This window comes from Ahaetulla prasina, chromosome 7 (genome assembly GCF_028640845.1).
Source record: "Ahaetulla prasina isolate Xishuangbanna chromosome 7, ASM2864084v1, whole genome shotgun sequence".
Taxonomy (NCBI): Eukaryota; Metazoa; Chordata; class Lepidosauria; order Squamata; family Colubridae; genus Ahaetulla; species Ahaetulla prasina.
Window position 1 is genome coordinate 62,130,136 of NC_080545.1, and position 23,999 is coordinate 62,154,134.

General features: G+C 35.6%; 2 protein-coding genes across 2 annotated transcripts in view; both read right to left on the reverse strand.

Moving 5' to 3' along the window:
- ANKS1B (ankyrin repeat and sterile alpha motif domain containing 1B) overlaps nt 1–21,824 on the reverse strand; it is a 247,797-nt gene extending 225,973 nt beyond the window's left edge. The window contains exons 1-3 of the mRNA XM_058190589.1: nt 21,589–21,824; nt 20,190–20,326; nt 13,250–13,430 (exon numbers count right to left, since the gene is read on the reverse strand). Coding sequence (XP_058046572.1) covers nt 13,250–13,430; nt 20,190–20,326; nt 21,589–21,736 — 466 coding nt within the window. The 5' untranslated portion in view covers nt 21,737–21,824. The remainder of the gene's footprint in view (nt 1–13,249; nt 13,431–20,189; nt 20,327–21,588) is intronic.
- An 899-nt stretch (nt 21,825–22,723) lies between these two features.
- The window catches only part of LOC131202064 (ankyrin repeat and sterile alpha motif domain-containing protein 1B-like), a 59,108-nt gene continuing 57,832 nt past the window's right edge, over nt 22,724–23,999 (reverse strand). Inside the window, exon 10 of the mRNA XM_058190613.1 lies at nt 22,724–23,614. Within this exon, the coding sequence (XP_058046596.1) occupies nt 23,565–23,614 (50 nt within the window). The 3' untranslated portion in view covers nt 22,724–23,564. The remainder of the gene's footprint in view (nt 23,615–23,999) is intronic.

Consider the following 23,999-nt stretch of genomic DNA (forward strand, 5'->3'; position numbering starts at 1 on the left):
GACACCTGCCTGGACACATCTCCAAGAGGAGAAACACCCCCCATTTCCAGGTCAACCAGTTTTCAGTGATGCATGCCAAGTTGGCTCACTCCTCCTCAGTAAGATCCTGAATAAGGGGAGGCTTGTTATTGAATGACTTGGCATTCATCAGCAGCAGCCGAAGTTCCAGGCCTCTGAGAGTATGCTGTCCAGGGACTGGGAATGAGCTAAGGTGGCTAGAACACCCCCTGGTATATCACATCAAGGGCATCTTCCCTTGTCCTCTGCCTTTGTGTCCATCACCACTTTAATGAATTCCTCTATCCCACATCCCCAAGGTGATTGTTCCCCTTCCACTCTGCCCTCCTCTATACTTCTCTGTTGAAACAGAGTAATGAATAATAAAATACCAACATCCCATGGAATCATTACAGTAACAATCATGCATGATCAATATTTTTGAATTATGTATCTCTGGCTCCCCCTCCCCCAAACTGCAAATTCCTTCTGTGAATATGTTATTTTATTGTAAAATGGTACAAAAATTCCATAAATAAATACAATCTGTACTGCAAAATAAATAGTGATGTATATAATATTTCAAGCTGAACAGACATAGAGGTACATTTTGAATAAAAAATAAAATACAGAACACAGTTCATACACACACAAAAAGCCTTGGGGCATAACTGCCCAGAGTCGCTCTATGGGCAAGTTGGGTGGTCTCTTAAGTCTCATGTATAAATAAATAGAACAAAAACTTTCTCTTTTTTTCTCTTTTTTCTGAACAATGAGAAGGACAAAGAGAAAAACAACAAGGATATGGTTTATCCTATTGTCCTAACCCAGTAGTGGGTTGCTACCGGTTCTCCCCAGTTCGCAAGAACCAGTAGTAAACATTCTGAATAGTTTGGAGAATCGGTAGTAAAAATTCTGCCTGGCCCCGCCCCCAATCTATTGCTGCCTCCCGACTCCCAGCTGACCGGCTAGAAGGAAAAAATCAACACTCACTTGTCGAAGAAGAGAAAAAAAACCATAAGACACCGTCCCTTTAAATTGATCAGCTGCTTCTCAGCCAGGAGATCGCTGGGCAAAGAAGAATGGGGGGGGGGAGGAAACGCTGTCGTTTTAAATTGACAGAGCGGCTAGAAGCTCCGTTCTGAGTCAGCTGAATAACAAATTGGATAAGAGGAGGAATTCTTATATGGTTCAATGTTTTTGAAGTTTTGGGGTTTGTGCAACATGGGCTTTGTGTTTCTAAAAAGATATGGGCGATTTCCATTGTGAAGTATCCTGTCTTGAATGAGTTTTCTGCCTGCTTGTATATGGAGCCGAACTTCCAGTAGCTGTTTTCTGCTTACAAAGTTTCCTTTATGCAGCTGGCAGCAATGTGGAATTCCAGACAGGTTCCTTGCTAGCAGCTTGATTATTCCTTAAATATCTAGGATATTTTATTTGGGACATGAAGAGGGGGGAGTTTGATTCCTTCCCAGAACAGATTAGTGGGGTGGGAAGGAAATGGGATTTTGAAGTAACTTTCCCATGGAGTGGGGAGGGAATGGGGATTTTAGGCTTGCTGTCAAACATCAGCCATAATACTAATGATTATTTTGAACAATATGCAGATTGTATTACATGAATGGCTATTTTATATGTGAAATTATGACTCAAACCTATATAGGTTCCCATTGTCAGGCAGTTTGTCCTTAGTTTTAGGTTGCTTCTCTGTTTGTTGAGTTTCCATCCATTGCTTCTTGTTTTGCCTTCTGGTGCTTTGGAAAATACTTCCTCCCCCTTTCTTTCTAGCAACTCTTAAAAGCCTGTTGCCTATCACACTCTTAGGCAAAGCATGTGCACCATTTCCTCCTTTCAGTGGTCCATGAAAGTGCATCTATAGTAGAGGTCTCTAACCTTGGCCACTTTAAGCCTTTAAGACAGCAAAGCTGGCTGAAGAATTCTGGGGAAGTGGCCAAGTTTGGAGACCCCTGATCTATAGTATGTAGATAATAAAGTTGCAAAAAGGTGAACAACATTTTTGCAGAACTATAGATACGTTGAGGCTGGGTGTGAGAAGGAATTGCTGGGAGGGGAGGGGCCAGGCGAGGTACCCCTTGACATGAGAGACATTGAGTTGGCCATGCCTACCCAGTCATATGACTATCAAGCCACACCCACTGTCACATGACCATCAAGACATGCCCATAAAATAAGCCACGCCCACAGAACCGGTAGCAAAAAAATTAGAACCCACCCCTGTCCTAACCCCACCTGTAACCCTAAACTTATCCCCAGGTAGAATGGATAACCAGAGTGGAATGTAAGCAATAAGTAAAATATAAAATTTAACTTAACAGAATTCCAGATGCAACAAGTGCCCTCTACTATATTTGACACCTGCTACAAATAATTTTCTTATTCTCACACATTTTCCCTTGGCTAAACGGAAATCTAGAAGACATTGTACATTCTTCACTGTCCAATATATGTTGCTACCTTCTCCAAATATCTGGCTCCTCTCCTTAAATGAAAGCATACAAGATCACCATAAATCTGAATTTTGATTGAAAACTTAAAAGCCATTCTTTGTATTTGCCTGTGAAGTATTGCAACCACACTAATATATTCTTCACTCCTTTTATAAAACTAACTTTCCTTGCTTTTTGTTGCAACTTTTTCAACTATTGTTAATAGATACTTTTTAATCCTTATAATCTGATTTATCATTTGTGTTTTTATTATATAACATATAACTATTTATTGTTTGTAAACCACTAAGAGTCACTGAGAGTGCATGGATGACCATATAAATCCTTAAAATAAAAAATAAAAACAATAAAATAAAATAATTGAATTAAGGTAAAAAAAATAAAATACTAGTAAATTCATATTGTTCTATCACAAAGGTTGCAACAATAAAACAAATAGACAGAAATAACCTTTCTTGTCTGCAAGCTTAAATATCCTCATTCCCTTCTATCTCTGCTTGAACAATCATGTTGAGAATTCTTCTTTTCTTCTGCCTCAGTCCTGGGCATCGAGATAGAGCTGCTAGAATTCTTTCAACCCAAGGGAATCTTGTTTGCTCCCCTTAAAAGGAATTTTGCTGTTTGTTTGTTTTTCCAATATACGTGGTATAATCAGTAGTTTTAGTAGGAGGTAGGAAATACCTCATCTAGGTCAGAACAATTCAGTAAATTTCTACTTATTTATTAATATATGTGATTTATCTTTTAAAAAGGTATTTTCTTCTTTGAAATTTGTATTTGTTTGATTTCACTGCCAAGCATCCATCAGAAAATCCCTAGCATTGGGGGAAGAATTTTGGCCATGGGATAGATCTAGAAGCCTAGATGTATAATTATAAAATAACAATGTCTACAGCATATAAAGAGAATTTGTATAAGATGTTTTACAGGTGACATCTATCCCCCCCCCAACAAGAATTGCTAGAATGTTCAAGGATAAATCTGAAAAATGCTGGAAGTGTCATCAGACACCTGGATCATATTACCATATGTGGTGAACATGCGTGGAAGCAAAAAGATATTGGACTAAAATACACATGTGGTTGGAGAAAATGATTAAAAAACATATAAACTTTAAGCCAGAAGTCTGTCTGTTGGGAATTATTCCTGAGATATATACTAGAGATGTAAAATATTTGATTGTGAATATTATTACAGCAGCCAGGATTGTGTTTGCTAAAAACTGGAAAAATGAGAAATAACCTTTGCAAGACGAAATAATTAGGAAGATGATGGAATGTGCAGAGATGAGTAAATTGATATTTGAAATTAGAGATCAAGAAGATAAGCATTATTATGAAATATGGTATTTATTTTACCATTGGTTAGAAAGAAAGATATGTATTGCACAAGAAGATATGTAAACACCCCTTCAGCACATTGTAATTGTTTGATGAGAATGTTTTTATTTTTGTTGTTGTTGTTATGGAAAAATAAAAACTTTTATTAAAAAGAAAAGAAAGAAAATCCTTAGCATTCATTATGCCAGGACAGGGCTTTACATGCATAAATATGCAACATAAAAAATAATGTGTTTGTTGTATCAATACAATAGTGATTTATAAATACATTCATTCACAACCTTATCAGACAAGAAACCAAGGTATGATGCAAACCAAATAAAGTAAAATTTGGCACTCACTGTAATTAAAATGGAATTCTGATCACAAAAAGGGATAAAATGGGATGGTATAAGGTTCCTGCTTTGAGCAGAGGTTTGAATTAAAAAAAACCTCTGATGTCCCTTCCATGATACCATGTTTTGTTAAAGAAAAGATTTATAGGAAAACGTGTTTTTTTTCTTTGTGTGACCATCCTTAACTACAGGTTGGCTTTTGTGAAAATGGCATAATCTGCCCAATAAAGCAGATGGCTGGCAAAAACAAATTACTTAGTTCATTCTACTTTACTTGAAATAAGCATCTATTCAATAATAATCAGAATAATTTCTGTTTCGAAATAACTATTTCCATTGTGTTCTTAAAATTTGCATTTCCTTTGAATATCCACTTTTGAAAGGAAAAAAAAAGGCTGATTATTCCCTACAGCTTGCAAGAGGACTGGATATGTGGCATTTGGTTTATTGGATTAATTATTGGATTAAGAACAATAAATAAATTGTTCTAAAATATGACTATCATTTCCATTAATAATTTGCTAAAAGCAAACCCGTAATTGCACCTTGTATAGTTGCTTCAGTGGAGCTGCCTTACAAGCAAACATGGTTAAAATCTTGCAGCTTTGCCTATTTTATTTCTTGCACCACATCAGGTGGTAATGTGTTTACCATTCTAATTGCTCATTAGACTTTGTGCAGAATGGAGGAGAGAAACAATCTGTTCCACTATTGCATGTTATGTCTTCAGTAGATGGACACATTAGGGCATTACTATTTAGAGAATTCACACTGTGTCTAATAGAAAGGAATTGTTTTCCTGCCTATGTTTGTTTATTTTTCACCAGTCCACTTTTCATTTCATCAAAGAAAAGAAAGCCAAAAATAAAGATATAAAAAGATATGCAAGTAGAGACTAATTTTCAGTACATGGAATGGAAATTTTCAAGCAGCTGAAAAACCAAATTACATTTAGGGACTGAAGTGGAATATTTTCTACAGTGATGCCCATTGCAGCAGCATTAAAAATAGCAGCAAAATGGAGGGTAATGGGATCACAACAATAAAAACATAAAAGTAGAATGCTTTTTAACTGAGATTTTCAGTTAAACAGTGCTTGCTCTAGCAGAAGGTATCACTCTTCAAATAATGCCTGCTTCTGTTATTTTTGGTTCTTCCTTGCCATGTAAGGTTTCATCTTTCTGCTATTCACTGACTAGAACCACACACTATTACAGTATTACATAGCTCTTTGGAATTTTATGTACATTTTAGCAGTAAAAATACATCTGTTTCATAGCTGTCATTATTTTCTTCAACTCCAATAATTAGGCTAAATTACTTCAAATGTTTTCTTCCTACTCTTTCTCCAGGTGACAGGAAATTGATTGTTTCTTTCTCACTAAAATACAGTACATTAATTCACAATTTTCATTATATAGATTATCTACATGCAATTACAGCTGTATATATGGTATCCTACCATTAAGCAATAGATGTTACTTTCACTGGTTTATTTTATTTTATTTGATATAAAAACAGTTCTGAATTTCATATGGATTGCATTGCGATAACAAAATCTTGTTGATACTGATTAAAATTCTTGGTCAGTATTTATTTATTTTTACATAATTTTTACATAAAAATAATTTTTACAAGTATTTATTTACATTCTTGCATAATATAATATTTATAATGTGCCATTCAGTGTATCTTAATTAATTTGTAGAAACTTAATTCTCTATGCAGATAATGTATTTATGTCTATTTTTATTTTTTAAACAGCTTCTAAAAGATTTGAGGCTAAATATTTGTCTCTAAATCTTTTTCTCTTACTCTTTAAAAAACTATCATTGATTCATTAGGATAATTCTATTATTTTTTAATCATGGCAATGAGACATAAAACCCAATTCTAAAAACACTATTCAAAATTAATGTTCCTCACCTAAATGATTTAAAGCAAATTTCCTTACAATGTTACATTCAAAATAAAGTCTCATAAAATGATTCAGCTCCATCAATCAAGATTAGTTCAAAATTTTGTTTCCCTATTAATCTAGTTAAAGATAATTTTATATGCAGTTGTAAAATAATGATTATACATTTTATATTCTTCACAGAAAAAGATATTATTGAGAATATTACAGGTTAGGAATATTTATTCCATAATAAAATAATTTTATTCATCTAGGGGTGTTATAGTAAATATTTTCAGCTAACAGAATAAATGTAGTTTTCATTTTGATATTTCATATTCCCCTTCTTCCTCAAATTGATCTGATTTAAACAATGCTTAAAAATGCTTTTGAACAGCAATTCTCACCATCTATCTATCATTTATTTACTGCCTTTCTGTTAAAGTTACCCCAGATCCTTTCACATAATAAAACATTTTACAATTATAAAGTATATTAAGAGAGAGGGGATGTGCATTCAACAGACTATTAAAATTATTTATTCAGATGAGAGTAGTTTACAATGACTTGATTTTCTAACAAAATGATAAAGATTTCACCATTGCCAAAAGCTCTTTAAAGAAAGAGCCAACAAAACAAGTCAAGGGGAAATTTTGTAATTAAAGTATTACTAATAAAAGACATTTTTCTTATATCCCAATGGGACAAGAAATAGGTATCTGACAGTGAACTAATGAATTGCCAAATTCACATGGAAAGAAGGTTCATATCTTCTCATGAAGGTTCAGATTCTCATGATGGTTTTGTGAATAATAACCACAAAAATGTTTGTTATTATATTATTTCAAAACAGTGTGAAACAACAGCTTCTACCTCTTTAGCCAGTATTGGCTTCATACTCCTTGAGCTCTTCTCAAGAACTGAAGGTTTTTTAATATATTGGCATAATATATGTGCATATTCAAGCAGTGTGGCCTTTTGTAACTGACAAAGAGAAATTGTGGCAATGCATAGATTTTCTAAGTACAAAAACCATACAAAAATATGTGGATATGGCACCTGCGGTGGGATCTCCACGCCAGTTTATGCCATAATCTTCAAATTTCAATTTTCAGATCTAGCTTTTTCCTGATTTCCAATTCTTTGCCTTCAATTCTACTATCTCCTGGTATCAGCATATCACTTATACACACTTTCTTCTTCTCACCCACAATTAAATCTGGTGTGTTTTGAGCCAAAACTTTGTTCATATTCAGAAATCCCACAATATTTTAACCTAATTTTGAACTACTATTTCAACTATATTCCTAATTCCAAACTACTTTTTCATTACTAGCACATGGTAATTTTACAGAGGTTCCGATGAATCATTTTGGTGAATGTATTATGTCAGTGTTTATAATCAGTTGGTGTAATCTTCTTGCATAAATTGAGTATATGTTCTACTGTTTCTTCTGCCTTTTTTGCACAATCCACACTTTGAATGCTTCGACAATTTTTCAATTCTGGCCTTGATTGCGTTAGTTTAAATAATATGCTCTTGAGCAGTCAAAATCAAGCCTCTAATTTCTTTTTTCTTTTTCATGATTCATTTGTAAGCCATTAACCAGATTTTTCCTTTATCCATTTTTCCCTCATTTCTTTTAAAAGAAATTGACCATGTAAATGCTCTTCCTTGCCAAAATTCTGTTGCTTTTACTACAATATCTCATTATTCATATTTTGTTTCCTGCACATATATAAGTTCCAATTTTTAATTTGCATTGGTGCTTATTCTTGATCATCTTTGATCAGCTAATATGTACTTTTCTTTGAAAGTTCGTTTGAAATAAACCTTTGCATCCAAGGTATAGTCTATCAATATTATTATTATTATCTCTTTTATTCATTAAACATGAAACTCAGTCAACAACATTTAAAATGTGTCATAAATACCCTTTACTGGTGCTAATGATTGATACGGGTTGCTGCCAGCATCCTAGATATTAATCAAGTATTGTCTTAAAATAAATGATGTTCCGAGTAGCGCAGTTTTTTGCAGTTCTGCAGGAACTGCAGAACTGTGTTACTGCAGGAAGCTGCAATTTCTTGATGTGTTTTGTAAAATTCTTGGACATGGTACCAAGTGCCCCAATGACAATGGGTATCGTTTTTACATGTTTCATCCATAGTCATGTAGTTTCGATGGCCAGGTTGCAATATTTTGTAATTTTTTTCCAGCTCTTTTGCCTCGACTCTGCCATCTCCTGGTACAGCGATATCAATAAATTGTATGCTTTAGACCTTGACAACCATGATATCTGGTGTGTTGTTGTTGTTGTTGTTGTTGTTGTTGTTATGCATAGTGAATAGTCATTAGGTTTCTTGATTTTTTGGTCCAAACTTTCCAGTTCAGCTTGTGTATTGTATCATTATTATTATAGTTCATTGAACATTCAACCAGATGTTCAGACTCAATTTGACATTTTTGTTTGCCTACTGAATCCTTCCCAAGGACCTTTTATTGGTACTGTCTTTGTGTTCTTTTGCCTCAGACATTCTTCTTATATTTGCAGATCTTTGTTTTTGTTATCTGCTCCAGTTTTTCTCTTCTATTCTACATTTCCAAATACTGCCACATCCATCATACAAACTTTCTTGTCCTTCTTACCAACAGTTATTAAGTCTCTGGTGTATGTGGCAGGTACTTGAATTTTAAAGTCCCAGAGCACTTTAGCTTTTTAATTCAACAACTTCATAGAAGTTATTGTTTGATGAAGTTAAAGATTTTATTCTGTGAAATTTCAGAAGAGCCCAAATGAAGAACAGTGTGAAACCACAGGTAAAAAATAACTTGTTAACAATATTTCAAAATTCTTAGCTTTTAAAAATTGTGATTATATAATTAAAATAGCTTTATTGTTTTTAAAACTATTAGGAATATCTTATCTATATATACCATTTAATAAAAAATATTGAGAATATGTAAGAAACTAAAAATCACTGAGATCGATGAGCATATAACAGATTATGTAGCAACTGAGGAATTAAAACTTTGTGTTAGTATTAGATGAATCTTGATTAGATAGAAATTGAGAACAGAAATAAAACGAACAGCTTGCTTTTTTAAAAAAAGGAAAAGGAAATGAGGCACTTGTAATTAAGGGAATTATTTTACAGAATGCATATATTCATTTCTTTAAATGGTCAGTACTTAGAATTCTTATTTTACAGATTCTCCATTTGCAGCATTTATTTGCACAGTTATATGCTATGTGTTACACATATTTATCTTTTAATCAGCAACTTTTTCAAGATTGAATTTAAATGTATTGAGGATAGACACTGAACTCTTGAGGATAGGCTCAGGACATATAATGGAGACTGTAATGCAGCATCCAGAAATTATAGCACTCCTATGCATTACAACCAAAAGTATGGATCTGGAATGTAGATAACATCTTTGTCATAATATAAAAGTAATAACTAGAGAAGATAGATGAAACAATCAACATCTTCAAAGAAATAAAATTCATAAGGAAAGATGAAAGCAACAACACACAATCATTCCTGGATATTCCTATCAACAGAGGAAGTGGCAGCAAATTAGAAACATGTCTATTGTAAAACTACCCACATGAACCAAATGCTCTACTACCAAAATTACAATCCAATTTTCTATAAGAGGAGCTATGTAAAAACTTTATTCAGACTGCAACAACCCATAACATCAGAAAAAGGAAGGAACTGCCTAAATAACATATTCCCAAAAAAAATGGTTACGGACAAAACTTTATCAGAAAGTGCCTGACCATTTAACTCACTATAGCACAACAAACACAAACTACAAAAATGATAACAACTCCATACATCAAAATCAATTTAGAAAGAACCAAAAGACTATTACAACCACCCAGCACCACAAACCAACCCAAACTCTCCAAAACATCAACATTCAAGATCCAATGAAAACTCCTTAATTTCACAATAAATGGATAATACTAGTCATCAGTTCAACTGGAACACTGTGAATATCCTAAACCAAGCTAAATCCCCAAACACTAAGGCAGTGATGGCTAACCTTTTTGCAATCGTGTACCAGGAGAGGGGGTGAGGAGATCATGCGCACATGTGCCACACTCATAATACTATGTGTCCCACCCCCATGCATGCACACGCAACTCCCCCCCCGCTTCCCTCGCTCCTGGCACACGATGGCCCAGTAGGTCTCACCCGGCTCCAGAGCCTCTCTAGGAATCTGGGGAGGATGAAAATGGCCTTCCTCCCGCCCCCATGGAGATCCTCCGGATGCCAGGAACGGCCCATTTGCCAACTTCTGGTGGGCCCTCAGACAAATTAGCCATCAACAGGCACAATGAGCAACATTTACACAACATTAAAAAAATAGCTTTAGCTTTTAGCTTTAGAAAGCTAAAAAGGAAACAATAAGATCAGACTACCTCATCGCCAGTAATCAATACCCAGATAAGCAGGAATTAACACCAGGATTAAAGCAGACACACAATCAAACAGTATACAACAATGTAATCAACGAACTACCAAGGAGAATACAATAGCTCCATCAATACTGAAAGGACAAGTTATTGTATATAAACAGAGAAAACCCCACTCCACTCTAGAAGATGTTACCTACTTTGGTAATGAAATGTCCTCAAGCAACTAAGCTCAGAGAAGTTAAAGGACTCCACAAGATAGGCAATAATTAGTTTTATTAGACCTTACCAACTGTTTAATATACTCACAGGTGTTGGCAGTAATTTAATACTTAAAGGTGTCTATAAAGTCTGTAAAATTATTATGCTTCTTACTGAAATAGTCTGTCAGACATTCAGGCCAGAAATGTAACACTTTATTGATAGACTCTATTTCACAGAATGCAATGTGTAAATGATCTGGTAATCAGTAAAACTGTCTTCAGTTTGTGTGAAATGTAGTTTAGACAAAAGACCAGTTACAGCATTACATAGGTCCTGGAATTCACTGGATAAGAGTAAATTTGCATTATTTTTAAAGGCATTGTTTTAAATACAAATATACTTGTCAGGGATAAGCAACCAGAACAAATCTATGAATAGGCAAAACAATTTCTTAATTGTCAAACATTATTTACAAGATTCTTGCCAGACTGACTGTCTTCTCTTGGGAAAAGGCAAATATAGTCTTAAAGATTTGATCTCAGACATTTTCTCCCCAAATTTTCCACTCCATGCTGGAATGTCTCTTTTCTCTCCCTAGAGGCACTTCTTCTCCTTCAACTTCCACCACAGTACTTTTGTATATCTGTTTACTTGATTTCCTGTTGCCTTTCTATTAGCATGAAATATTTTATGTGGCTTATAGTATGAAACATACACACACAAATAAGTCCAATTTTTTAAAAATAAAAACAAATATATTAAATATATATAATATATTCACTGAACATTCAACACATGATGACAGCAATTTTATAACATGTAGGAGAAAGCAAATACAGTTCCCAAAAGAATCATTTTGCAGCTAAGACTGATATGTAGAAACCACTATTTATTTTTAAATTACAGTATTCCATTTCATTTCCAGGCTTACCATCTAAGTTTTAAAATAGTTTTTCTAATAAACTGATAAATGCTGAGCTGAGTTGCACCTCCAGGCATGTACTTATTTTCTTATGGTTCATTAAGAAAAATTCCTAAACCCTGGACCCTTTATCTCAATCCTGACCAGAATTCTTTTAATTGGGTTTAGGAGACAAAGCTTTGCATTCATTTTGTCTTGTATGTCTTTCTCCTATTACTAGTTTGTTAGCACTAATTGCTGGAGACTGGAAAAAAATAAGATCTCAGGAAACAGATCTCCAAATGAGCATAGGAACAGATACAAAATAACCAAGTTTATTAAAGCACAAATATAATGTAAAATTCCTCTGCTGGGTGGAATACAAAATGAAATCAGTATAGAAAAGAGGAAGAGGATGAAGCAGCTACTAGAACCAAGATTTAGAAGAACCAAGGTTGTAAATTAAAGTTAGACATAATACAAAAAAAAAAATGACAGCATGTTTATAATCTGTTAAATTAGACTTCTCATTCAATTAGAACTATTTGCTCTTCACTAGAATTAGCCCAATTTTTCATGCAATGTATTTTCTGGGAGTGGAATAAGCCAAATTCTTCATATTTCAACAACCTTTTATTTTACAAATACACTCTTACTATGCTGATCTTTGGCTATCATGACCATAGAAATGTTGAAGAAATTTCATCCTCCAGACAGATACCGATTTTTGCATTCCATCATTCGTCAGACAGAGGAAGAAGTGGTTGGCTTATGGAAAATATTGAGTATTGTGAGAAGGCAAAAATGATGAATAAACTTAAGACAAGGGTGCAGGGATGGTTCCACTTACTTTTGCTACCGGTTTGCAACGAGAGCACCCTCGCATGCGGCACTTCTGCCCATGCACAGAAGCTTCTGTGCATGTGCAGAGCATCCGTGATGACGTCCAGGCGGGTGGGTGGAGCCTCCCACCGCCGTTATTACCGGTTCGCAAGATCTGGACCGAACTGGTAGCAATCCACCAATGCAAGGGTGATATACAAATATACACATTTTGAAAATCATTTTTGGAAAAGACATCTTCATTATACACAAAAAAGAACGTAAGACTTAAGAAATGTTTATTTCTCATTGTAATTCAAATGAATTAGCACTGATGAAATTAATGGAAAGACTCTAGCAGATGAAGGATTTTGTGAAACAAAATTTTAAAATTCTATTGGTAGATATTTTCAGAAAATTTATACAGCAAGAATTACAAACAAATAATTGATGATGATGATGATGATGATGATGATGATGATACTTTGATATATGTGTGTGTATACTTGGTTAATTTTTAAGACCTTATAAAATATTTAACTATGAGTGTTAGATAAATAAATGTATCACTTAATTTCTTATATACAGCAGGTAGTTCTTGTTTATGACTTCCTTGTTCAATGACTGTTTTAATTTATGACAGTGATGCAAAGCCTTATAACCAATCCTTAAAAGCATAGGAAAGCTAAAGTAAGAATATAAGCACAGTTGCACTTTCACTTACCTGTTCCAATTGTGATCAATAAATGAGGACTACTTGTATTGGTTTTGGTACTCATAAAATAATTATTCAGTGACCTGGATTTTAGCTCTCATCAGCAACCATAGTGTTAAACTTCAGTCTTTGTTTACCTGGTATGTTATTTTCTTCAATGCTGTCCTCAACAGACACAGTGGAGCAGTTGGCTGGACTAACTGGAGAGCTGGAATTAAAGCTTGCGTATCTTACAGAGGAATTGATTTCAAAATAGTCGTGGCTCTGATTTAATCGATTAAATTCAAAAGCTGATACTATTGATGTACGTTGCTTGGCCTGCAAAAATAAATTAATTAGAAGTAGTAGACCCTGCTTTATTTTTTTCTACAACTTCAGCTCACTGCCTCTGTTCAGTTTTTAAAACCAGATGCTAAAAATCGTTACCAACTTCTTTAAATACACCCAGAATAAGAAATGAATTATAATCAGAAATACAAAATCAAGGTAACATATTTCATTGTTCTACAAAAACAACTTGAATGTCATTTTTTTAAAAATCCAACTTTTGGGACATATCAAATATTTATTTATAAAATACCTATTCTCTATAACCAAAGTTGTACTGAAAATTACAGTATATACAATAATGAAAAAAGGTTAATATTAGCAGTTTAAAAGTTATTTTAAGCTTTAAAAGACAATATGGGAAGATAAAAGTAAGAAAATTCCTGATGGATTAGGGATCAGCCAATAACCCAAATAAATCAACATTATCCAGTTTCCTCTTGGATAGTGGATATTTAACACATTCAACTTATGATTTAAGCCATAGCATATAACCATCAAAACTATAAAACATTGGTATTTTCCACAAATTAAAGCAATATTATTTTTACAATAATGAATTTTAGTGGTAGTACTAATAATGAAGCTATTGCTTAAATATTTTGGACACACAAAGTTAAAAAAAAACTAAGGAAAATACATGTCCCTGGAAAAATGGAAGGCAATTGAAAAAGAGGCTAACAGAAGACAAGGTTATTAGGTATTATTACTGATAACACAAAACGACCTCACAACAACCCCAAAAATCAGCTTTACAATTTGGATGAAATGATTGGATCATGAAGAATCAAAAGCTGCCAAACAACAACAGAACCACATCAATGGCAAAAAATTCCATAGTTTGACAATTAATATAAGTTTATTTTCAATTGCTCATCCTGAAGAAGCCTAGAATAATATATTAAAAAGAACAATAAAAAAGGAATAATTTGATTAAAAAATCAACCAGAAAATATCTATCATAAAAGAAGATAATACAAAAATTAAAACGGGTCATTTTTTAAAAAAATTAAAAATATTTTTAATTTTAAATAAACCATCTTAAAAGGCTGATTGATCCTGAAATTAAAAGGTTTCATTGACACATGTTTAATGTTAGTCCTTCTTTCCAATCTTGGAAACCGCAAGTGAAATTTTCATCCCACATTTATAGTGAATTCAATTTATTTATTTAGCAGATTTATACAGCCACCCACCACACAAAAGATTAGGGTAAGGGTAGCAATGGCAATAAAAATATGGCAATTAAAAATCATGAAACACTCAAAGACAGATGAAAAACAAAACATAAAACCCCCAAGATTTTAGGAGAACATTCACCTCACATCATATAGTTACCTTGCAGGCTCACTGTAGTCAAAGATTAAAACCAGCACCTTGAATTACACCTGGAAGCAAATGCAATTTGCAATGCAATTTGTAGACAGAGTACAACATGTGTCATCCTGGGGCACACAAAACTGTCTAAACAGCCATATATTGCATCAATTGAAGCTTATGGATACTCATCAAGGGCAGCTCTATGTGGAACATAACAGTAAACCATTCTGGAGTTGAGCATCTTATCAGTAACTATAAGTAGAACTTTATTCTCCAGGAAGGGGCACAACTGACACACAACATAAAGTCATGCAAACTGCCTTTTTAACAAAGATTTCTATCAGCTTCTCAAGCATCAGGTCTGTCTGGGGCAGTGTCACTCCATCCAAGTACCAGATTCCAGAAGACCCAAAAATCCAGAGCCACTCAATTTTTTTAAATTTGAATTTATATCCCGCCCTTTTCTGAAGACTCAGGGCGGCTTACATTGTGTTAAGCAATAGTCTCATCCATTTGTATATTATATACAATCTTGTTGTTTCCCATCCAGATCCTAACAGGTATATCAGCAGCACTGTACATCAACAGCACTGTTCAGTTTGCCAGAGGAAGAGACATACTGCTAGGTATTATCAGTATACTGATGATTCCTCACCCCACAACAGCAAACAAACTCACCCAGGGACTTCATGTACATGTTAAATAGGTGTCTAGAGAATATTGAACTCCATGGAACACCACTTAATATGTGCCAAAGGAAAGACTTCTAACTCCAAGAATCAGTATCCAGTGTTTAGACTTCTGGGGGAGGTATGGCAAATCAAAGCTAGCTCCACAAAACCAGAATCAATGATCATGGCCAAGATCAAGGAACTAGTGAGTAGACTTTATGGAGATTCTCAGTGATCCAGGTCATGGTTGTCCCAAAGTTGCTTTTTTCAAGATGCAACTGGACTTTCTGGTTTTTCTTTGAAGACATTTCGCTTCTCATCCAAGAAGCTTCTTCAGATCTGATTGGATGGTGGGGAAATTGAAGGATTTATACTCCTTGCAGACACCTGGTCATTTGCAGTTTTTTAGCAGGTTGTTAAGGTCACCTGGAGGTTTATCTGACACAGATAAACTGATTTGCACCACTCAAGTAAACTGATTTGCACCACTTCTTTATTTCTTTTTCTTTAATGTATTCTTTCTTTTCTTTTTCCACCACTTTAATTCTTTTTTCCATTGTCCTCTTTTTCTAAGTTCAATTTATATTAAGTTTTTCCTATTGCATTAAAATTCAAAAAATCAGAATCCAATATTTATACTATTTGCTTTCATGCTATATTACTGCAAAATTCCTTTTATTTCTATAAGATTTGTTACTACTCTCTTTGTAACAATTGTATAAGCCATATGTCTATCTGTACAGATATTTCATCCATTGGCTGGTAAGCATAAAAACAAAGAAGCATAAAAATTATTATTAGAACAAGCTATTGTGTGATAATGTGAAACAGCATTTAAATGCTATTTTCAACATGGAATTGTCAACAGATGGATGGAGAGCATTGAATAGCATTATCTTTGATTAATTTTTTACTAATTCAATGTTTGGGCTTAATTGAAGTCAATGGCAAGATTCCCACTGGATTCACTTACTCAACTAATCATTCATTATATCATTCAGTATTTTTGAAAGAGTGGATGAAATAATGAAATAAGGACCTCATTATCAACCTTGAAGATTACTCATCATTTTAAAAATAAAATTATTTTGGTACATGTATATCCAATGTACTGAGCTAGACTGAAAGGATATGATATAAGGAGAGACATACAAGCATACACACAATGAGAAATGTATACCCAAACACAATTTGGGTAGAGAATATTTTTCTGCATCACTTACAATGCTAGAATTTAAAGTACTTTACTGAAACTAAATGTGGGAGATGATTTTTCTTCCGAAAAGAGTCCCTTTTCCCTCCAGAAAGTTTGGAGACTGCTGTCATATAGTGCAGGGATCCCCAGCTGTGGAAAAGTACCAGTACATGGCTTTGGAAACTGGACTGCACAAGCAACAGGTGAGCAAACAAAGCTTTATCTATGCACACATGGGATATAGATCGCACATGAAACCACCACTCCCCAGGCCATGGAAAAATTGTCTTCCATTCTGATCCCTGGTGCTAGAATGGTTGGGGACTGATATAGTGAATCTGACCAGGAATAGGGACTTTAATGTCCCTTGAGTTCTTTCCCAAGGGAAATACAACTGGTCCACAGACAATGTTGTTTTAAGAAATAATGAAAGCTGTATGACAGATTATAGCGATGCTGAGAAATTAATGGAAGGAAGAACATATTTAAAAGTCAAGATAAAAGGCAAATATCTCATGTAAAATAACAAGAAACCTGGGAATAGTTTCAAACCATACCAAAAGGATCTGCTTTAGACTCACCTGATTAACTAAGTCTGCCTGGGGGTATTGTGTAGTTAGATTCTGGTGGAGGTTAGTTCCACAGTTGTTCTACTACCCCTTAAGAAGACTTTGGTTTGCCCCCGCCTCAAAAAACCATTCCTGGATCCCACCATACCGAGCAATTTTTGTCTGGTGTCTAACCTCCCTAGGGAAAGCTATGAGAGGATGAGCAGACCTTGAATAAAATGGATAATTTGGACCCCTTTCAGTCAGTACTAAGCTCTAGGCATGGAATGGAGATATCATTGGTTGCACTTTTGGATGATCTTTGGCACCAGCAGCATGGAGTAGTGCAGTGATGGCTAACCTCTTTGCCGTCGCATGCCAAAAGTGAGGTGAGTGCAGCGGGGTTGCGCATGTTCATGCCCACACCCATAATTCAATGCACCACCACCCCGCATGCGCATGTGACCCCCCATGCTCCCCCCACTTTTGGCATATGATGACACAGTAGGCTCAGAGGCTTTCTTGGAGCCTGGGGAGAGTGAAAACAGTCTTCCCCATGACACTGGAGGCCCTCCAGAGACCAGAAACGGACTGTTTCCCAACTTCCGGTGGGACCAGAAGGACCGTTTTTCACTCTCACCAGGCTCCAGAGGCTTTCTAGGAGTCTGGGGAGGGCAAAAACAGCCTTCCCCACCCCCCTGGAGGCTGGAAACAGCCTGTTTCCCAACTTCTGGTGGGCCCAGAAACTCGAAAAGCAGCTGGCCAGTGCACGCATGCATGCTGGAATTCAGCTAGGGCAATGCTCACATGCCCACAGATACGGCTCCGCATTCCACCTGTGGCACGCATGCCATAGGTTCACCATCCCAGGAATACTGCATATATCCTAGTTCTCAGCAGCCTTACCCTTCCCAGAAGTATAAATACTGGATACTGATTCTTGGAGTTAGAAGTCTTGCCTTTGGCCCATATTAAGTGGTGTTCCATGGAATTCAATATTCTCTCGACACCTATTTAATATGTACATGAAGTCCCTGGGTGAGTTCGTTTGTTGTTGTGGGGTGAGGAATCATCAATATACTGATGATACCTAGCTGTATGTCTCTTTCCCTGGCAAACTAAGCAGTACTATTGATGTCCTGCTCAGTGCCTGGAGACTGTGAGGCAATAAATTAAACTAAAATTTAAATATATAATTACCAAAGTTAAGTATGTATACAATTCCAAATCATAGTTGAATGTTACATGTATACATGAAAACAAGTATACAGAAATTATTGATCTGGTTTCACTTAGCTGGATTTCCGTTTTATCATTTTGTACAAATCAGGAATAAGCATTTAAAAGTATATATGGTTTCTATACAGGCCAGCTAAGCAATCTCCAATTTTTTACTGTTTTATTAACCAATTGACTTTAATTTTATCCACAAATAATATTAATTCACATGCAAAAGCAAGCAAAGCACCAGATAAAAAATTAAAAGCTGATTTATTCTTTCACTGAAAACAAAACTGTCAACTGTACGCTGACGACACTCAGCTGTACAATTCCACCCCGAACCACCCCAACGAAGCCGTCGATGTGATGACTCAGTGTCTTGAGGCCGTTCGGGTCTGGATGGGGACGAACAGATTCCGACTCAACCCATCCAAGACGGAGTGGCTGTGGATACCGGCGTCCCGGCACAGTCAGCTAACCCCATTGCTGACTGTGGGGGGTGAATCGTTAGCCCCCAGGGAATCGGTGCGCAATTTAGGCGTTCTCCTGGACGCATGGCTGTCTTTAGAAAACCATCTGACGGCCGTCGCCAGGGGAGCTTTTTATCAGATTCACCTGATTCGCCAATTGCGCCCTTTCCTGGATCAGGACTCGTATTGCACAGTCACTCATGCCCTCGTCACTTCCCGTCTGGATTACTGCAATGCTCTCTACATGGGGCTCCCCTTGAAGAGCACCCGGAGGCTCCAACTGGTGCAGAATGCGGCCGCGCGGGGGATTGAGGGAGCACCTCGTAGCTCCCATGTAACACCCCTCCTGCGCAGGCTGCATTGGTTGCCGGTGGTCTTCTGGGTGCGCTTCAAGGTGTTGGTTATCACCTTTAAAGCGCTCCATGGCATGGGACCGGGATATTTACGGGACTGCCTGCTGCCGCCAGTTACCTCCCATCGCCCAGTGCGTCCAGTGCGCTCACACAGGGAGGGCCTCCTTAGAGTGCCGTTGGCCAACCAATGTCGCCTGGCGGCCCCCAGGGGAAGAGTGTTCTCTGTGGGGGCCCCGGCCTGTGGAACGAGTTACCGGTGGGACTCCGTCTTCTCCCTGATCTTAGGACCTTTAAACACGAGCTCGACCTTCTTTTTTCACCAAGCAGGGCTGGCCTGACTGATTTTAATATTGTGGGTTTTTAGTGGGCTTTTAACAGGGGTTTTAATCTTTTCTTGTAATTTTATTTAATATTTTTAATATACAGCATTTGAATTTAGATTTTTAAATTGGGTATTGTATTAAAAAAAATTTTGGATTATTGTTGTTTTATCTGCTGTACACCGCCCTGAGTCTTCGGAGAAGGGCGGTATTAAATTTGAAAAATAAATAAATAAATAAAAGAGCAAGGGAACATTAATTGGGCTCTGTGCTGCTCAGGCACAGAATGCCAGGTGTTGTTGCCCACAGGCTCTCTTCTAATATCTACCAAAGAATGGCAATGTAGACAACTACATTACTAGTGGCTTGCCCTATCAGCATTGGAAGTGGTCTTGGTGGTTCCCTGATTAGGCTGTTCTTTAACTGTTAACTGGTTTGTCAGACAAACAAGTGTAGTGTATTTAACACTAAAGCAATAATATAGATTCAAGTCTTTGTCTCCAAACAAGATACATCTCTCTGCAATGTTTAGGGATTTTACTTCAAAGTCTTTAAAGAGCCATATTACAATGTTCATATTGGAAACCTGAAAGAGAAAAAAATTGTTTTCAGATAAACTCAAACGAAATAATATCTATTTATGACTACTCACCTGAGGTCGTATAACTTTTACTATATTTTTCAGTGCGGTATCTGGTGATGGTGGAGAGCAGTCAGGTGTTGGGCCTGTTGAACTGTTTCTATGGTTACCGGTACCTGGTGCAGTAATTGCTACTTGAGGTGCATTATCTATGAATAAAAATAGTGCTCTGGTGATTACACATTATTACACAGAATATACTGTGAAAACAGAAAATGGCTTTAAAGACAAATGATTCAGTATTTTATATTTTTTTATAATTATTAGATCTATAATTCATATTGTTTGCATTCAGGTTTTCGTTTATTGTTTTCTACAAAGCCTGTCACTGATCACAGCTAATGCTTAGCATTTTAATGCAGGAAACTATTTATGTGCAGAAATAGGTTTATGTTCATAGGTTGCATGTCAAAACTAGAGAGGAAACTGGAACTGTGAGGAAAATTAGGAATTTAGGAATATTAGTATGATACTTACTGTACTTAAAAATGGATAGATAGTTTAAAATTATAGCTCTGATATTTTCTGTATAGGAATGGAGAAATATACTAAAGACTTTCTAAGTTCCAACACGTGGTATTAATTAACTCATGGAAAAATCAGCTTGTCTATTAGGACCTTCCTCACCCTCATCACCAGGATGTGAACTGGTGACTAGACTTCCCCACCAGCCAATTCAATGACTTTTTAAAAAATCATCACTGTCACCATTCAAATGAACGTAAGAGTCAAATTGAAGGCTAGATATGGTCTTAAGTGGGAATTTTATAGAAAGGAATATAGTCCAGATGTAACTACTGACCCTAAGCTACATAAAAGCTCTTTTTAAGTATTTGTATATACTTAAATATTTAATTTATACTTAATTTGTATATCCTTATAGGTGGTGTGATCAAAAGAGGAAATGAGGAAAACATGGAGGGCTAACCACTAGGCTAAAGGTTAACCGATATAGAGTGCCACTACCATCTATTTGCTAATGTGCTCCTTAAAGCCTAAAATGGATTACATGAAGCTAAAGTTAATAACAGACTGGCAGAGGAGAATCTGCTGTGTCATCATTGCAATGGAAACTTGGTTAAAGCATTCTGTTAGCTTGGGTGGACTTTCAATATTTTGGCTTATTTTCTTTTGAGAGTGGGCTTCAGAATTTCATTTTTTTAATATGTGTTAGTGTGTTCACAGAAAAAAAGTGACAATAAAAATGAGCAAACATATATATTGTCATTACTAGCACATATGTGCACACCTAATTGGAAGGATTAATTGTCTTAAATAAACATGTAGCCCTTTTTGAGAGGAAGGACTTGTAAGGAAGAATGTCAAAAGAGAATTGATTTTAAAAAGTAAGAGGATGAGAAGGTATGGAAGAATCGCTCTCTTTCCTTTTCATTAAATCAGTGTTTCTCACTCTCAGCAATTTTAAGATTGTGGATTTCAACTCCCAGAATTCCCCAGTTACAATCTTCATCATGGAAACTTAGAAGGGCATGCAACTCTTCCCCAGTTTCATCGTTCCTTGAATACAACCAACGAAGTGTTTTCTGCTTCATATTCATCTACTGTATCTGTTATGGATTCCTGTGATTCTATACCTGAAGAATAGAAACCAAAAGACTGTCAGATTATAGCTGAGGAATTAATAGGTTGTCAGGAGTGATGAATCAAACCCAGCACAGGGAGCTACTGACTCATATAACTAGGAGTTAGAGCCTGACCTCAAAAGAATACTAAGCTCTAAAACACATCACCACCAAAGAGGGATGAATGACAGCAGAGACCTGTACAACTCCTCAAGAGAGTATCAGCTCCCTCATTTAGGCAAAACCAGGAATTATGTAAGAGCGTTCTCCAAAACTCTTCATTTTTTTAGAAACTGCTGTCTTCCTTCCTCATTTGCATTCCTGTGTCAGATATGCCATTCTTCCCCTCCTATGCCAAGTACATTTTACCTCAGAATTAGTGAGCAAAAGGAAAGTCCAGGACTAGGACAGAATCATAAAAGGCAAGGCATTTCAGCATAGCTGGAAGCTGCCAGTGAGATTACTATCTATGCAAATACCGAAAATGAGCGAATAAACTTGATCTTGTGGAAATATCTAGATGAAAATCAGATGTGGTCTCCAATCTTGAATGGGGTGGGGGGAAATGACCATCAGCAGAATGCTTATAGGAAGGAGGCAATGGCTTAAATCGGTTGCTCTTTTAGGAGACACAAGAAAATATTCTGTTCTTGGAAAAATGGGAGGCTTCAAGAATGGGGAGTGTGTCAGAAAGGATTCCAGACAGGCTTGAATAGTAGCCGTTTGTTTAAAATGAAACATAAGCAAGGAATCCTCCTAGACCTATAACTTTTGCCTGATGAGCAGATGGTAGCAGGACATTGTGCAGTTCCAGCTTTTTGCAGTTATGGTCTTTCCTGCTCATTCCACTCATGTCCTTGTTAATTCTCATTTGGACTATTGCAACGTTCTATAGATATGGCTGTCCTTAAATGCTAACTGCAAGCTACAGCCATCTGGAATGCTGGATATTTATAGGGCGTGTCAAATTTTTCAACTTTCCAAACATTAGGGGTAGTCAAAAGTTGTGACATTCCTTGAGGATTGTAAAGATATTTTAGTTATCTTAATATAATTTAGATGTGCTTGGTAAATAACTACATAAATATAACTTTTAAACATTTTGTTTATTTCATTTGGATAACAAATGAGTTTCAATTGGATTTTATGTATGCACAATTCTTTTCTTCTTCTTGATATTGAGCCTTATGACACATGATCGCTCAAAAATCAGTGCTTTCTCATTTACTGTAGTAGAAAAAAACTGTTTCAATTACACTGACACTCTTGGATATTATCTAGACAGCAGAATCTGTCAGGAGTCTACAAATTGGATCTACATACCATTATATGGTCGAAGACTTATCTACTTTTTATCAAGTTTTGGTTTTAATATTTTTGAGCTTTAATGACTTTGGTTTAAATATTTTCATTATACATAGATAAGATTTTATCCTCGGTTATAAATATCCCAGAGTTTGGTACAAGATGAGCAGCTATATGCATATTTTAAATAAATAAAAAATATTTCCTTCCAAAACTTGTATTTTTCTTTTAAAAAAAGAAATAGGAGAAGCTACAGTTATAAAAATAGTATGGCAAATTATATAAATAAATACATACATACATGCATACAGAAATACAGAAATTAATACAGAAATAAATAAATAAATAAATACAGGAATAAATAAATAAATAAATGACAAAAAATCCAGAACAGTTTTAAGATTACTATAATGCACAGTTTATTATATGAGAAAAATAGCATATATATAGTAATTTCAGACACTGAAATTCAATCACCTCCTTATTGCTCCTCATTTGTTCACCCCAGGAAAAAATCTTGAAAGTTTATATACTTTGGTCTGGATTGTTCTAGAAACAGGAATGAAGGTATCACAGAACAATGGAAACTGAAATGCTGACAGAAAAAAAGCATTGCAAGCTGTATTCGAGAGGAAGAATATGGAACCCAGTCCTTTTTTCACAGGAATTCAAAACTATAAAATATTTTTGGAAGTTAGTTTTTCAGAAAGGCGCAGACATCTAGCTGGATATTCACTGTGTGCTAATACAACTTTGACCGAATTGACATCTGTCTCAAGAAAGCTAGGGATGCCCTCTTAGTTTCAAATATATCTTAGGACCATATTTGGGAGTGGCATGAATTTGTGATGTGCTAAAACAGCCTCAGGTTAGGCAACTAAAAGCAACAATAGATTCCCTTACAACTTTTTGTTGTTGTTCTTTTTCTCACAAG